The sequence below is a fragment of the Trachemys scripta genome, chromosome 7 (assembly GCF_013100865.1).
Source record: "Trachemys scripta elegans isolate TJP31775 chromosome 7, CAS_Tse_1.0, whole genome shotgun sequence".
Taxonomy (NCBI): Eukaryota; Metazoa; Chordata; order Testudines; family Emydidae; genus Trachemys; species Trachemys scripta.
Window position 1 is genome coordinate 114,482,177 of NC_048304.1, and position 16,270 is coordinate 114,498,446.

The following is a 16,270-nucleotide window of genomic DNA, read 5'->3' on the forward strand; positions in this document are numbered from 1 at the left end:
TTTACATACCACTTCACTGAATTATTATTATGCAATATCAACATTTATAAATTGATGACTAACTTAAAAAAAGAGAGAGAGGCATAGTCTAGTGGTCTGAGTTGGAGCCAGGAACTTCTGGTTCTGACTCTGACATTGAATACCTCTGCATATCAAATCACTTAGGTCCAGATCCTCAAAAGGTATTTAGTTCTAATTTCCATTGATTTCAATGGAAGTTAGGAGCCTAAATACCTTTGAGGATCTGGATCTTAATCTCTTTGACCCGATTTCCTGCCCCCTCGTCCCACCTGTAAAAAGAGGATAATGCTTATATACCAAGCACAAAAGGGTGTTTGTAAGGATTACATATGAAACACTATGAAGTTTAAAGATACTGTGGCCCTGATTCAGCAAGATACTTAAGCATATGACTAACCTTAAGTATGTTAGCAACCCCACTGAAGTCAATGGAATTGACTGTGTGCTTAAAGTTAAGCCTATGCAAATAGCTAAATCAGAACCTGTGCGTGTTATTATGTAAGAAAGACACTTTTACAATCATCTATCACTGTTCTAATCACATACATAAGCTGTTCATGGAGTAAACTGTGCAACAACTAATCTTTACAATGCTGTTAACACAGAGGGCAAATGATGAAAACTAAATGTCATCCGGGTTCAATTTTATTTCAACTAGATAAAGAAAGAAAAACTGGTCTTAAAGCTTTTTTTAATTTATTTATTTTAAATAAAAAGTGAAAGGTGTACCCAGCCATCGTGAAGTCCCTCATCTATACAATAGAAACACTTACACTGCTCCTGCTATCTGTCCATTCTCTACCACATCTTTATCTTCCTGACAGGGTGGTTTATATTCTGTGTAGTTTCTTTCTTCTAAATTTCTTAGAACCAAGTTGTAAAGAATGTGCTCATTAGGTTTTTGTAAAAGATGCTCAAACATTCTTAAAGTCATGATGCTGATCTGCAACATAAAAAAAACAATAAAGAATTCAAATAAATGTAAGCAGTGTTTCCTTAAACCACTGTTCTTAGCTTACTAAGGCCTTGGCTACACTTACCAGCTAGTTCGACGGCTGGAAATCGAAGTTCTGGGTTCGACTTATCGCGTCTAGTCTGGACGCGATAAGTCGAACCCGGAAGTGCTTGCCGTCGACTGCGGTACTCCAGCTCCGCGAGAGGAGTACCGCGGAGTCGACGGGGGAGCCTGCCTGCCGCGTGTGGACCAAGGTAAGTTCGAACTAAGGTACTTCGACTTCAGCTACGTTATTCACGTAGCTGAAGTTGCGTACCTTAGTTCGAATTGGGGCGGGTAGTGTAGACCAAGCCTAAGAGTAGCTGTGTTAATGCATGATGGGAGATGGTTCATATTAGTCTTTCATATTACAGCCAAACCTAAATATCCCAATCAAGACTGGATCATCTTCATATTGGGTAATCTATTAACGTAGATGAAGAGACCACACAAGAGTCAGAAAGAATATACACATTTATCCATGACAACCTTTATCTTTTATAAAGCATCAGATAGACACAACCCTGCAAAAGGGGAGAACTGTGTCAAACTAACAGTAACCCTTCCCAAAGAACTTACAATCTAAGGCTTTAATTCTACAACCAGACCAACATGGGCAGGCCCCTGAACCTGTGTAGACCCAAATACAGGATCAAGGCCTAAAAACACTAGTGGATACAATACAGAACTGACAGAGTGCCATGGGGATTTTATGGCTGGAATTATAGGCTGAAAATTTCAAACCAGCATGCCTGAAGTTAGACACCTAAATAAAAGTGGCCTGATTTTCAGCAATACTGTGCACCTGTACCTCCCACTGACTTCAGTAGGATCTGAGTGGTGTTCAGTATGTCTGATATTCAGTTCATTCATTTAGATGCCTAAATACAAATTTAAGCACCTAACTTTTGGTGCCCTGGTTTGTAAGCATTGGCTGCTGCATTTAAGTAGGTAGGTGAAATAGACATATAAAGGCACAGATTCTTAGCTCAGGCAGGTTTGGGAGGACTTTCTGAAGCAGAGGGCAGGGGCTTGGAGTATTTAAATTGAGAGGCTGCTCTAAGCATAAGGGGTAGTGTAAAACAGAAAGCACAAAGCCAGGACTTTAACAAACACAAGCATTTGTGATGTGTGGCACTATTCTGAAAAGGCTGACTCATCAAGCTGTTCCAAGGGGGAGCCTCGCTGCCGTCAAGTGATTTCAAAATAGCTCTGCATGGAACAGCTTAAGGATCAGGGCGTAAAAAGAACGACAGCACCTTCTTAGTCAGCACGTCTGCACTGTGTATAGTCTCGGTCCTATCTGCTGACTTTAGTGACAAGAATACATTTTTACTCCTTTTTATCTGACCGCATTCCAGAACCAGCACAACTAAGGGAGAGAGGGGATGATGCATCATCAGTAGAACTATAAACTCAACTCCCCATGCAGGGCCAGAATCTATCCTCAGTAACACGTATACAAGCAATCCCAAATGGACATACACAGGTACAAATGATGGCAGAATATGGCTCAGAGAATCTGATGTGCTAGTCAGAGACAACACCGAGTTTCACCTCCCAGAGGAAGTTCTGTAGGGCTGGCAATTAGAATCCTCCCACCCACCATCTTTTTACCTGTAAAACTCAGCTAGAAGTGCCTGACACACAATAAACATGGGACCTCACAATGCCATTTTTGCAATCACTTTTCACAGCAGAACAGCATTTTAGACACACTGACATGACGATTTCTCACCTCATCAGAAATATGATCACAGTGCTCGATTAACCTGTGTCGCAGTGGATGTCTGTTGATGTCTGTCAGGGTTTCTGGCTCTCTGTGTCCTCCAAGTATAAAGCCAACCATTTCTTGCAGCAACACATCTGAAGTGACTTGACGGACAATACGGTGCAACAGTGCAGTTGATGTAAGGATCCCAATCTCTGAACTGAACAAGAAGTTTAATGTTAGAAAGCTACTGGATTCCAACTGAAAATATCAACTTGACTTGTTTTCTATCCCACTGTTTCACATGCGAAGAGACCACTCACGTTTGCATCAGCTGGGGTTCCATGACACCAACAAAAAATCGTTCCCGTACAGATCTTGCCATAGCAACAGCAGTAGTCTAAAACACAGGCCACAAAATGTTATCCTTACAAACTCAAGAGATGTGAAACAATACATTTGCCAAACTAGTTTTGGATTACTCATATTTATGCCGGCAAACATTTCAAACCTTTTGTGCTTCTTTAATGAGTTGATCACAGTAGTCAAACCAGGAGAGAAATGAAATCAAGGCTCTTTTCCCTGGAAAAGCAGATGCATCTTCTTTGTGGCTGTATGAATCCAAACTGGAGGACACAAGAGAAAATATATACATCTAGTTTAAATACCTTTAAAGAACACTGGTCCCAATACTACTCCCACTGAATTCAATGGCAACATTCTCCATCTGCTTTAATGGGAGCAGGAGTGCATTTAGAGAGAAAAGAAGGAATATCAATAGTTTTCCTGCTGGTCTTCCACAAATCCTGCAGTGCTACCATTACTAGTCTATTGATTTCAATGGCATGCTAAAGTATACTCGGTATGGCCAGCAGAAGAATTCTGCATGGATGGATCTAGAATGTTTTAACAGGGTTTTAAATCAGAAGGGTCACCTAATCTCACCTGCCACGTAGCAGAGGCCATAGAAATTGACCTTGTAATTCCTTAGGTAGAGGGATTATTCTTCCCTACTACATAAGTGAACACTACCACGCCCACTCCATAGTTTGGGACTGAACTAGAGCATATCTCAATCTGAAGTCTCCAAGGGATGATGGATTCACCACATCTCTCGGTACACTGTTCTAACAGTGAACTACCCTATTAAAAAAATCGCATCTTATTTTCAATTTGATTTTTAGTTACTTCTATTTCCAGCCACTGGATCCTATATCACTTTTGGCTGCTAAAGAACTTTTTCAAATCAGATATATCATCCCTGTGTAGAAACTTACAGACCATGATCAAGTACTGGGACCAAGACAGAGTACGGTGGGGCAGGGTGCAGGGAAGTGAATTTTTAGAGTCTAACATACAAGTAGTTAGGACAGCAGGCTTACTATCTTTTGCCCCATGCTGATGAGTTATACAATAATTGTATTTGCCCTCTTGACTTTTATTATCAAAATGTTACAACAGTCCTTCATCAAACAGATACTTCCTGCTTCTCTTGGATCCGTGTGCTCACTGTACACACCAAAAAGTCTGTATACTAATTTCCTATGTCCTTGACATTCAAACAGGAAAATAATCCAAGGCCTGATTCTGCAGTTATACCACAGACGGATCTCTAATCTAATTCAATGGGAGAGCTGCTCTCAAATGATAGACTGTGCATGGACTGGCAGTTGAATCTGCCCGTAACTCAATAATCAGTGCAATGTATGTCTCAGGTCTTAAGAGTACAACTATATTGTATCTGGATTCTGTTAATGAAACTGCTTGCATGTGCCTTATCTGTTCTAGAGGTCTTAGCTAATGGCAGCAATTTAGTTTCAGTATGTGGTACAAAGTTATCTAAAATATTAAAAAGAGAAACAATATTCTTACCCCCAGTTAATTGCCTCAACCGATTCAATATCTAATGGATCCACGGATGGAGGCAGGGCTTTGTAGAGTGTGGTGAGCCTGTCCGTCAGCAATTCACATAAGCAAGTGCTCTGAGTCAAGCACTTGGCTGCTGCTGGCTCTGGCAAACTTACTAAGAGCATGAGGCCTTCACATGCCTTTACTGCTACTCGACCATCCTGTCAAATAGACATGGAAGAGTTAAATAAATCAGGAATGATGTTCACTTGAAATCAAACACCAGAAACCAAAGGCTCTTCAAAACAGAATCAAAAAGGGACTGAATGGATTTCTTGATGTTCCGTGTTCAGAAATTAGAACAGTTATTTCTAATAAATTTGTTTTAGAATCTTTCTTTTGAAGAGGGTTATTGACATGGTAAGCATAACACTCAAGTTTATATAACCAGTGCTAAGGAGTATACACTGGCTTGGACCTAATCAAATGTAAAACATCACTTTACAACTATGGGGTATGTAAAGTTTTTTGCTCTCGACACTATTACAGTAAACACGGCCTTACTTATCCAGTTCCCCTTGAAGTTAATTCTAAATGATCCCTTTGAATTCAGCGGGACTTGAATCAGACCCATAGTGGTTGTTTTGACAAGAAATCAAGTTCACAGACAGAATCAGGTCTACTGAAGCTTTTACAAAAAGTATGTTTGGTTTATTACTTTGATTTAATTGATGCTATATAAACTAGCCCTTTCTTCCATGTTACATATTCCTTTGTGCTATAATTAACCCACTCAACTTGCTTTGGAAGCATACAACATCCTTAAACTATTTGATCCCAATGAATATCAGATTGCGGTCAATTCACTTTCTAGAATTTTTTTGTTTTGTTTTCACCTGGAAATTTGCACAAGAAATGGTCTACCAAAAAAGCTACCTGATTTCTTAAGAATTAAATTATATATATATATACACACACACATATCTATTGTAAATGACTTCCTTCCAGCAACATCCAAAACACTTTACTCATTTTAGCACATTGAGTAGAATTGAAAATGACTCACTGGGCTTTTTGTGAGATTTAGCAAAGAATTCACTAAATTATAGTCTTGGTTTAGACGAACAGCTGAGGCCTCAGGTGATGAAGTGACATTTAGTTCATCTAGACTCCTGGATAGATCATCTTCCTTCTCTATGTGCTCCACTCCAGCAGCATTAGATATTTCTTCAGGTTGAATGGACTGTCCTGTGTCTGTCATCAACGAATCTTGGCCTTTTAGCATGTCTTCTGTGATTACACTTGCTGATCCTTTGGAAGCCAATACTTTTAACTTGTTCTGAAAAGCATTACATTAGGACAGGAGATTATACTGATCAAAATGCTGTATGACCTAAAGCGGAAATTTACTAAAATAAAGGTTTATGTAACACACACATCAAGTACAGTAGAACCTCAGAGTTACGAACACCTTGGGAATGGACCCTGTTCATAATTCTGAAATGTTCATGACTCTGAACAAAACTTTACAATTGTTCTTTCAAAAGTTTACAGCTTTGAAACTTTACTATTCAAAAGAAAATGCTGCTTTGATCCATCTTAATTTAAATGAAACAAGCACAGGAGCAGTTTCCTTACATCATCAAATTTTTTGTTTTCAGTCTTTCCCTTTATTGTTTTAGTACTTTGCATTTAACATAGTGCTGTACTTTATTTGGGTTTTTTTCTTTTTGTCTCTGCTGCTGCCTGATTGCATACTTCCAGTTCCAAATGAGTTGTGTGGTTGAGCAATCAGTTTGTAACTCTGGGGTTCGTAACTCTGAGGTTCTACTGTAGCTCTTTACAAGGTTGGACGTATTAGTCTTGTACTATATTATGGGTGCAGAACCATCTTAATATTTAAATTTAACACATTTTGTACTTCATCAAAATTTTCCCGAACTCTATACCAATCCGTTTTAAGGCTGCTTCTGTACTAGTTTGTCCAAGACAAATGAAAACAGATGGCCTTGTTCTTTATATCAAACAACTGAAATGGATACTATCTGATTTGTCCAATCTCCAATATGAATTTCATATTTACTTTATCAGGTACCTTTTGACACTAGCTCATGGCTTTTTAGGTCAAGACCTCAATACATTTTATTTCTGTGACTATGGAAATACCATTTCTGAATCCAATCATAAAATGAAATTGATTCTTCACTTCTAGAGATTTTGCTTTCAAAGTGAAAAAAGGCCTCTCTAAGACTTGTGCGCTACTCTCAAGTGATATATTTTTTCTGTTTGGATTTTTTTTTAAAAATCTAGTACATTTCATAGACAGGAAGGAGTGGGTGCCAAGTTATCACTGGACACCTAGTACTCATACAAAACTTTCTTGAGAGTTGTAGGACATAGAATCATCATAGAATATCAGGGTTGGAAGGGACCTCAGGAGGTCATCTAGTCCAACCCCCTGCTCAGAGCAGGACCAATCCCCAACTAAAGCATCCCAGCCAGGGCTTTGTCAAGCCTGACCTTAAAAACCTCCAAGGAAGGAGATTCCACCACCTCCCTAGGTAACGCATTCCAGTGCTTCACCACCCTCCTAGTGAAATAGTGTTTCCTAATATCTAACCTAGACCTCCCCCACTGCAACTTGAGACCATTGCTCCTAGTTCTGTCATCTGCCACCACTTTGAGAACAGCCGAGCTCCACCCTCTTTGGAACCCCGCCTCAAGTAGTTGAAAGCAGCTATCAAATCCCCCCTCATCCTTCTCTTCTGGAGACTAAACAATCCCAGTTCCCTCAGCCTTTCCTCATAAGTCATGTGCTCCAGACCCCTAATCATTTTTGTTGCCCTCCGCTGGACTCTTTCCAATTTTTCCACATCCTTCTTGTAGTGTGGGGCCCAAAACTGGACACAGTACTCCAGATGTGGCCTCACCAATGTCGAATAGAGGGGAATGATCACGTCTCTCGATCTGCTGGCAATGCTCCTACTTATGCAGCCTAAAATGCTGTTAGCCTTCTTGGCAACAAGGGCACACTGTTGACTCATATCCAGCTTCTTGTCCACTGTAAGCCCTAGGTCCTTTTCTGCAGAATTACTGCCTAGCCACTCGGTCCCTAGTCTGTAGCAGTGCATGGGATTCTTCCATCCTAAGTGCAGGACTCTGCACTTGTCCTTGTTGAACCTCATCAGATTTCTTTTAGCCCAATCCTCTAATTTGTCTAGGTCCCTCTGTATCCTATTCCTACCCTTCAGCGTATCTACCATTCCTTCTACATCTGCTTTGTTACCTTGAAAGAATGTGACCCAGACTTCTTTCCAATAAATCTGTTTTGTGCAAATAAAAGATATATTTACATTAGTGTTCTACAAGACCGAGTGAGAGATTGGTTGCGGGGTAAGGATTCTCTGTTTTTCTGGCACAGACATAGATGAGTAAATGTTGTATTAGACTCCTACACTAGACTTCATCTTAAAACCAATTTTTCAAGTGGTCACAATATAAGACTATAAATCCTATGACATCTATGATAAGGCCACAGTTATTTCAAATACTGCACAAACATTCAACATTTAAAAGAGTCACCAGTTGGGTTACCAGCTTTTAGTACATACCAACCAGGAGGGAATAAATACACGACAGTCAGACAGCAAACTACAAAAATTCTCTGAACACTTGCCTAGCTGATGTGCATTCTTTGTGGAGACACTGTTCTACATTGCTACTGTGCACTAATATACTGAAGTCCGAGGGGAAGTAACCCAGGGAACACAATTTATATTCTACTCCATGGTACAACAGAAGTATGATTTTGGGGTATGTTGGAAAGATTATGGTTTCAAAGAACACAAAATGGTCTTTTCTACAAGTAGGTCTTTTTTTCTACACTGCGAAAGGCCTAAGGATGCAAAGCAATCAGTATGTTAATGTACATTATCCTTAAAACTAAAATTACCGAACCTCCTAGAGTCTATTTCTTGTTGTCTATAAATGGGAAGTGCCTGTATCAAGAACAATAACCCCTGTATGAGAAGGCTTGAATTCCACAGGTGAACCCTTAGAGTGATGTGCTAGGTTCAAACTCAGTTATTTCTGATAGGTGCAGGTAATGTCAGCCTCTGTACATCAGAACACATGTATTCAGAGTTTCTGTGTATATTTAAGTTTGCCTGTGTCTAGTCATGCAATTCTGCAGTCTAGCTGCTTACCTGCCTCCTGCAAGAGTGCAGGACGGGATCCTGAATCACGTAATAGAAAGGTTACATAAAATACATATTCAATGCTTTCTAGTAAAGCTCTCCTCTGAGTGACCACCTGAGCAAAAAACCCAATAGAGAGTAGGCAATATAAAAATACATTGGTATATTTTCATGACATAGATAAACACTGGGGGGGTCAAATGTTGCTGAGAGGGGTGCAACTTCACCTTATCATTAAGTGACTTCACACTTTGTTAGGTTGCAGTAACCAAAGGGACAGGGAATACTGAAAATATAATGTAATTTTATAAACTGATGGTACAGCCTTAAATACTTTAAAGAAAATGACATTCAGTTAATTGAAAGCAGCCAGTGCAGCACCAATCTGCTCCCACCATTTCTCAGGAAGTTTTTGGCTGTAATATACCAGTTTTGAAATGTACTTGTAAACATACCTCAAGAAAGAAGTTGACCAGGTATGGATCCTGTTTCAGCTTTGCACATACTATGCAGAGAAACTGAATTTCTTCATTTTCTGTTGGTGCGGTTAGAACTTCACCACAAAGTCTGATTAATTTCTGTGGGTGGGGGAAAAAAAAAGAAAAGTAGACAATTAAAAGTGGAAGAAACCCAATAGCTTATTGGCAGGCACTCTAGGCTGAATTCTCTTTTCAAAGCGGTTCTCTGATGACATAAGATACACTGACTTTAACAGTTACTCCAGATTTACACCGGTGTAAACAAGATATTACTATTTACTAGTTGCACTGCAGTAACACTCAAAGGTCCCAATCGGTAATTTTTTATTGCACTGGGGGATCAAAAACAAAACAAAAAACCCCAAACAGAAACCCCACACAAGAGAGAAACCATTACATTTGACATCCAAAAAGCCAGTCATATATAAATAAAGGTTTGTTTAAAACTTGAACCGTACCTGCACTGGTTTATATACATTTATATGTGGGAGAAGAGGTTGTCGTATTCTTCCTAGAAGTTTGGTATAGAAAGTCAAAACTTGCTGTTTCATTCCTGGAGGACACTAGACCACAACAGAAATATAACAAAGATTAAATAAACAACATACAAAATGATCAGCCAAAACATCTGAGATTAAATTGAAATAAGATTAACATCCTTTTGAACAGCTTTATCATAAACAAACAGATCAATTTAAATAGTTGATCCAAAACAACTGAAAATATTAGGTCTTGCTAACTATACTTTTTTTTTTTATAAAAAACCCACACTCTTTAAATTTATTAATTGAATGCATGCTTTAAATTGTATTTATTTTCATAAAATTTGATACTTTTAACATCCCAGAGCATATGCCTAGCCAACTCAGTTATATAACAGAACACAGAGAGTGGGTTGTGGGAAAGTTTATGTCACTACAGAAACCCAACTTCATAATCAACAACTTAGGTACAGCTCTACCGCAAGTAAAACTGTCACACTTAAACACCCCACTAAGGGTTTGTCTACATTAGAGGGTATTTTTAAATCTGAGTTAACTGCCTGCCAGTTAACTTGAACTACCTAGCACTCTTGTACATGCTAATCTGGACACTCCACAAATGTTTGTTCCATGACAAAAATGCTTGTAATCTACCCAAGGGCTCAGCCTAAAGTAAATCACTACTATTTGAGGTGTATTCAGAGTAGCATGTCCAAACATGCTTAGTTAGTTAGCGGACAATCAATTAGCTTGAGTTCAAAAAGTCTAGTGGAGACATACGGTGATGGTAGAATAATGTAACAAGCCTAAGGGTATGTCTACATAGCAGCTGGGAGGTGTGATTTGCAGCTTGGGTTTAGACATATATGCACTAGCTTTACTCAAGCTAGCGCCTAAAAACAGCAGTGTGGCCCCGGAGCTTAGATTAGCCGCCCCAGTACGTACACAGGAGGTCAGGTGGGATTGTATTCAGATGGCTACTCTGAGCTGCCCTGGCCACACTGTTATTTGTAGGTGCTAGCTCAAACAGAGCTAGCATGTGTATGTCTACCCAAGCTGGGAATTACTCCTCCCAGCTGCTGTGTAGACGTACCCGTAATCAGAACAAAGTGAGAGTATTCCCTAACTGCAACACCCTGCACACACTGAACCACGTATTTATTTCAGGTGTACTGAATCACAGAATTGTAGGGGCTGGAAGAGACCTCAAAAGGTCAACTAGTCCCCACATGGTAAAGCATGAATGGTAATTCACAAATGGTAAAGTATAAATGACATGCTGTCCATGAATCACTTCGGCAGACATATTATTGTAAATGTAATGACTTCCCTTGACTCTTAGAAGCACTTTGCCCGTTTTGCATTTCACACAGCTCAAATGCATCATGTTTTTCTCACAGAATTTGTGGTTGTATCAAACGAACTATGTTTCTAATAAATAAATTGCTAATGAAATACCCCAGCCATATTATGTATTATGGCACCTCAGTAACCAGGCTGCAAGACAGCTGCCACAATGATAGGAATATTGGGAGAAAGGTGGTCCCAGAAGGAAGAGATTGCTGTCCCCCAGGCTCAGAGAAACGTAACCAGACAAGACAAGAAACATCAAGCGAATGTGTGAAAGGTGCAAGACTGACAGCCCTGGAGAATGAAGTGTTCTGTTTATCCTCAGAACGGGCAGCAGGAGTGAAAGTTCTCTTACACTGCCCAACTGATGGACTTTCACCATAACATGAAAGTACTACCATGAGGGATGAAAGAGTAATTGAGTCTCCATGGTCCAGCCAATCCTTGGCCTTTCAGTAGATAAGGATGCCAAGAAGGGCACCAGCAGTGACGGTGGGAGTTTTTGAGGACATTTCCTGTTACTGGGAAATGGACTGAGATCCCAAAACACACTTCACACCAGTCACAGAATAGCCATGAAAATTTAACACCAACTGGTCACTACTGACCTGGGCTAGATTTGTACCAGGGATATAAATGTGAAAGGCTCTAAGGTGACTAGTTTAATTAATATTTGTACAGTTTCATCTTTTGCATAAAGTACTAATTATGTGCTAACTATCCCCATCTAACTGCTAGTCCTGAGCCATTCAGTTCTCTACAGTTAAAAAAAAAATTTGGTCCCATGCTATTCAGAACTTTAGGAAGTTGAAAAGGCTTTTTAATATATAGGGCCAAGCTGCCAATTGCAGTATAGCATAACTCAGAATGGGGCATAGGGCACAGGTGACTTTACACACCTTTCGGTCCCCCCACACCCTCCCAGTTGTGGAGGCTGTCAGCCGTAAAACTAGCCCGGCACAAATTAGAGTAGACTCGGGGCTGGTTTATCTCATGCTACATTCCCAAAGGGCTGTTCCACCAGCCAGGACTGCTAGAGCCCCTTGCGCTCTGGTCCCACGCCCTGTGCCGGGGAGGAGACCGCAGAGGTGGGAATACAGTTTGGGAAATCCTGAGCTGGTGCCTTAAGGCAGTTTTAAATTCCCTTTGCACCACCGGAGCAGAGCAAAGAGGACTTGAGATGCCATATGGCAGTGGTTCTCAAAGCCGGTCCGCCGCTTGTTCAGGGAAAGCCCCTGGCGGGCCGGGCCGGTTTGTTTACCTGCCACGTCCGCAAGTTTGGCGGATCGCGGCTCCCACTGACCGCGGTTCACCACTCCAGGCCAATGGGGGCGGCAGGAAGCAGTGGCCAGCACATCCCTCAGCCCGCGCTGCTTCCCGCAGCCCCCATTGGCCTGGAGTGGCAAACCGCGGCCAGCGGGAGCTGCGATCGGCTGAACCTGCGGACGCGGCAGGTAAACAAACCAGCCTGGCCCACCAGGGGCTTTCCCTGAATAAGCGGCGGACCGGCTTTGAGAACCACTGCCGTATGGAATCTCAACCATTCTGCTTTATTAAGTTATCTAAAGAGCACAGTGCCTGAGAGACTGTTTGTGGAGGGTAATTTGAATTTTTGTTGCAGCTCAGAGCACTAAATCAGGGACAGCATGCTTCTGTAATCTGCACAACTGTTTTCAGAAAAACAAACAAAACTTAATAAAACATCTGTCACCCAAGGATCTCAAAATGCTGTACAAAGGAAAGTGAGTATTATTATCCCCATATACAGGTGGGAAAACTCAGGGAGAGAGCCAAAGTGCCTTCTTGCTCAAGGTCACACAGTCAACAGCAGAGCCCAGGCTTCCCAACTCCCAGATCCTGTGCTCTAACCAACGGACCATACTATTTCACTTTGGCCGACTTGAATGACCACTCATTTGCTCATGTTACTTTGGAACTCCAGCAACATTCTTGGATAGTGTGAAACAAATGATCAGCAGCTAGATGTCATAGAACTAACGGGTCCTATCCTGCCAGGTGCTGACCATCCTCAATCCCATTAGAATTATGTCAGTTGAAGGTCCTAAGTACCTCAAAGGATAAGGCTCTTGCCCACCGCCTGAGATGTACTTACATCAGCTTTCCCTAGTGTGTACAATGTCTCCAAGATCTTGTGATGAAGCAAATATTCCATGCAAGGCCCTGTCTCTCCCGATTCCCTCTCATTTTCTTCTTGAACTAGAATATCCAACATCTGCTCCAGGTGAGAAGGAATGTTGGTATCAGTCACAGGAGCTTTGTCATCTAAATAAAAAATATTCAGTTAAAATGATAAAAATAAAAAACACAATTTTCATTTTCCTTTGAGTTCAATTATAAATCTTTGGTTTAAAACGTGGCCATTATGTTTATTATTCAGAATAACTATTAAAAGATCCCTCTGAAAAAATTGTTACAACATAGTCAGTGAACTGTAAACAGAGTATTAACTGGATTTTTCACATCTACATAAATATGCTGGCCCAAATTTTCAGAAGGGAAACAGAAATTTTGGATGCTTAACCTAAGACACCTTAAAGGGACCTGATTTTTCCAGAGGGTTGAGCACATGCCTCTGAAAATCATGTCTCTTTAAGGTATCTCAAAATAGATACAAAGAATTACTGGTCACTTTTGAAAATGTGGACTACTAGACACATTATGGAGAAGTTTTACCTTAATGTGAAAAATAAAAGTGTGGAATACTAAATTTCTGACACTATACTAGTCAGATGGCCCAAAAACAATCCAAGACTGGAATCTGTGGACAGCATCTAGAATCTATTTCATTTCCACTTGATCAATTCCTTCAAGAGTGAGAAAGAAAGAGAAGCCTATTTTTTTTTAATCTCACAAATCATTTATATCCAAACTTCAGGCTCAATTCAATTTTAAAAAAAATTCTTAAGTATGACTATTACATCCTCTTTGTTAAGACTGTGTATTGTTTTATTCAAATTTCAGAGTACAATTCAGCTCATAGATCTCTATAAAGGAAAAGAGCCAGATTTTGATCTCAGTTACACTGAAGGCCATGAAGTTACTTTGAATTTGCACCAGTGTAACTGAGAACAGGCATTAACCCAAGGTGTTGTATGGCACTGGTGTGTTTCTAGGAATTTAGAAACAATTTTTTATTGTGCCATATTTTAATTGGACAACTAACCCAGTGTGGAATTAGTCATTACTTCTTATGCAATACCCTAAAAATAATGGCCATTTGAATGCAAAAGGAAACAAGGTCACAGAAGAGAATTGCCACCTCAGAGCAATTTCAGTTCTCTCTCTGTCACCAGTTAGCTTAGACTGACTTGTTGAAGTGAGGCTTCTAAGATCTAATCCCTGCTCCCACTGAAGTCAAAAGGTAAAATTTCCATTGATTTCAAAGGTAGCATATCCAAACGCATAGTTTTCAAGATCTTTTTGCAGATTTTCATTTGGGGGAAGGTGGTGGTGAGGGAGAGGTAGCAGCAAGAATGGAAGCTTGGGTTTTCTGCAAATAAATATTTAGTACAGAAGCCAAAGCTGAATTTATTTTTATTTTGCACCACACATGCTTATATGTCAGTTTCCACATATCATCTCATCAGTTTCATCCTAGGAAGCACTACAAAGCATGTCCAAGGCCGGCAGTCTCTAATTTCAGCTCTTAAGAGTACATATTGATTTAAACAAGAAATCAGAAGTCCTAAGGATGTGAACACAACATTCAATAGCCACTCTAATAGGTATGCAGGGATAAGAGTACATAGGGCATGGTGATATTTGTTTTTAAAGACAACAGACTAGAACAAGTGATTAGGAGGACAATTATTTATGTATTTGTTGGAATGGTGGAAATGTGATTTACATTAAGCAAATACAGCCATAATTCAACTGAACAGCCAGCTTTTAAATTAAATGAAGAAGAGCAGAAGGCAGACGCTACAGCTTTAATTAACTTTGGTTTGATTCTGTCACACATGGATGAAATCTGTAAGAACTTTCACAGTTGCAGTCTCAAAATACCTTAAGGAGAGAGACAATCTGAGAAAAAAATTAAAAAAGATAAAATACAGAAAGATGCCCAGTACTGAGCGTTGTATGAAAGTCTGACTGGCTTCAGAAATGATTGCTCAAGTGTACATGACTGAAAAGTTATTTTGTGAAGACTTGTGTTAAAACCTTGGAAAGAAAAGAAAAATAGGCAATGCAACAGAAATGAGAAGGGTTATCAGAAGGATTACATTTCTGCAGATGTCTGTTTAGAGTGAACTGAACAGGTGAAGCCAGAAATTAGGTCTGACCTTAAAAGGTACAATTCTCAACGTGGTGCACAGGGAATGCGGTATTACATCCGCTGTTGTTCACCCTCTATCAAGGTGCTTTGTCAAGGGTAAATTAAAGATAAAGGATATTTTAAAACAAATGTTTTTTGTTACTTTGGAAAAAGAAAGAGGAACTTGCTTAATGAAAACAGTTTCGCTATTTCCCAAACTTCACTTTTAAACAGCACTGAGGTAGTTCCAGTTTGCTTCTTTCCATAGTGAAGATGCAAAAAAAAAAAAAGAAAGAAAAAGGTTCTCTTACCGGAGGTCTCTATGTAATAATGAGTAATTGCTTTCCAGTGGTAAACAAAATCTTCTTGTAACGGAAGGGATGGCGCAAGCTATGGAAACAAAATGAAACAAATAACCTAAGTGGTTAGAAATGATCAAAATTTTATCAAATTCAAAATTTTATCAAAATCAGTATTTCCTGTAGGACTGAAGCCTAAGCAGTGGCTCTAAAATTGTTCATACATGGAGCACATTTTAATAATGAGATTGTCTCATGGACACCTGTACACCCATTTGTGATTATACAATGTACTTTGACAACTAAAGGAATTGCTCACATAGGAAAGGAATATTAGGAAAGTACTTTCAAACTGTTTATATTGAAGTATTTTGTCCTTTAAGAAGAAAGTTAATCACACTCCTTTGCTTCTGCTCTTCATGTCATCTCCTCTTCCCACTTGCTTCCTCTGCTCCCCTGCCTACACTGGCCAGCTGCTTCCCTTGTTCCTCCTCAGGACATTCCTCTCTCATTGGCTGCTAGGAGCTCCAGTCCCTGAAAGAGGTCTCCCTTTCATTTAGAGGTTGACTCCTCTTTCTGGTTTCCAGATGTTTTTATAGCCTTCCTGGCTCTTC

The 16,270-nt window shown here is 39.9% G+C and overlaps 1 protein-coding gene across 3 annotated transcripts in view; it reads right to left on the reverse strand.

Moving 5' to 3' along the window:
* Positions 1-16,270, reverse strand: part of FAM160B1 (family with sequence similarity 160 member B1) — a 104,853-nt gene that overhangs the window by 78,053 nt on the left and 10,530 nt on the right. For all 3 annotated transcript variants that reach the window (XR_004646656.1, XR_004646657.1, XM_034777704.1), the window contains exons 2-11: positions 15,669-15,747; positions 13,195-13,364; positions 9,708-9,812; positions 9,226-9,348; positions 5,641-5,913; positions 4,599-4,795; positions 3,238-3,352; positions 3,050-3,126; positions 2,754-2,946; positions 795-964 (exon numbers count right to left, since the gene is read on the reverse strand). Coding sequence is in view for 1 of the 3 variants with exons in the window: in XM_034777704.1 (XP_034633595.1) it covers positions 795-964; positions 2,754-2,946; positions 3,050-3,126; positions 3,238-3,352; positions 4,599-4,795; positions 5,641-5,913; positions 9,226-9,348; positions 9,708-9,812; positions 13,195-13,364; positions 15,669-15,747 (1,502 nt within the window). In the remaining 2 variants the exon portion in view is untranslated. The remainder of the gene's footprint in view (positions 1-794; positions 965-2,753; positions 2,947-3,049; positions 3,127-3,237; positions 3,353-4,598; positions 4,796-5,640; positions 5,914-9,225; positions 9,349-9,707; positions 9,813-13,194; positions 13,365-15,668; positions 15,748-16,270) is intronic.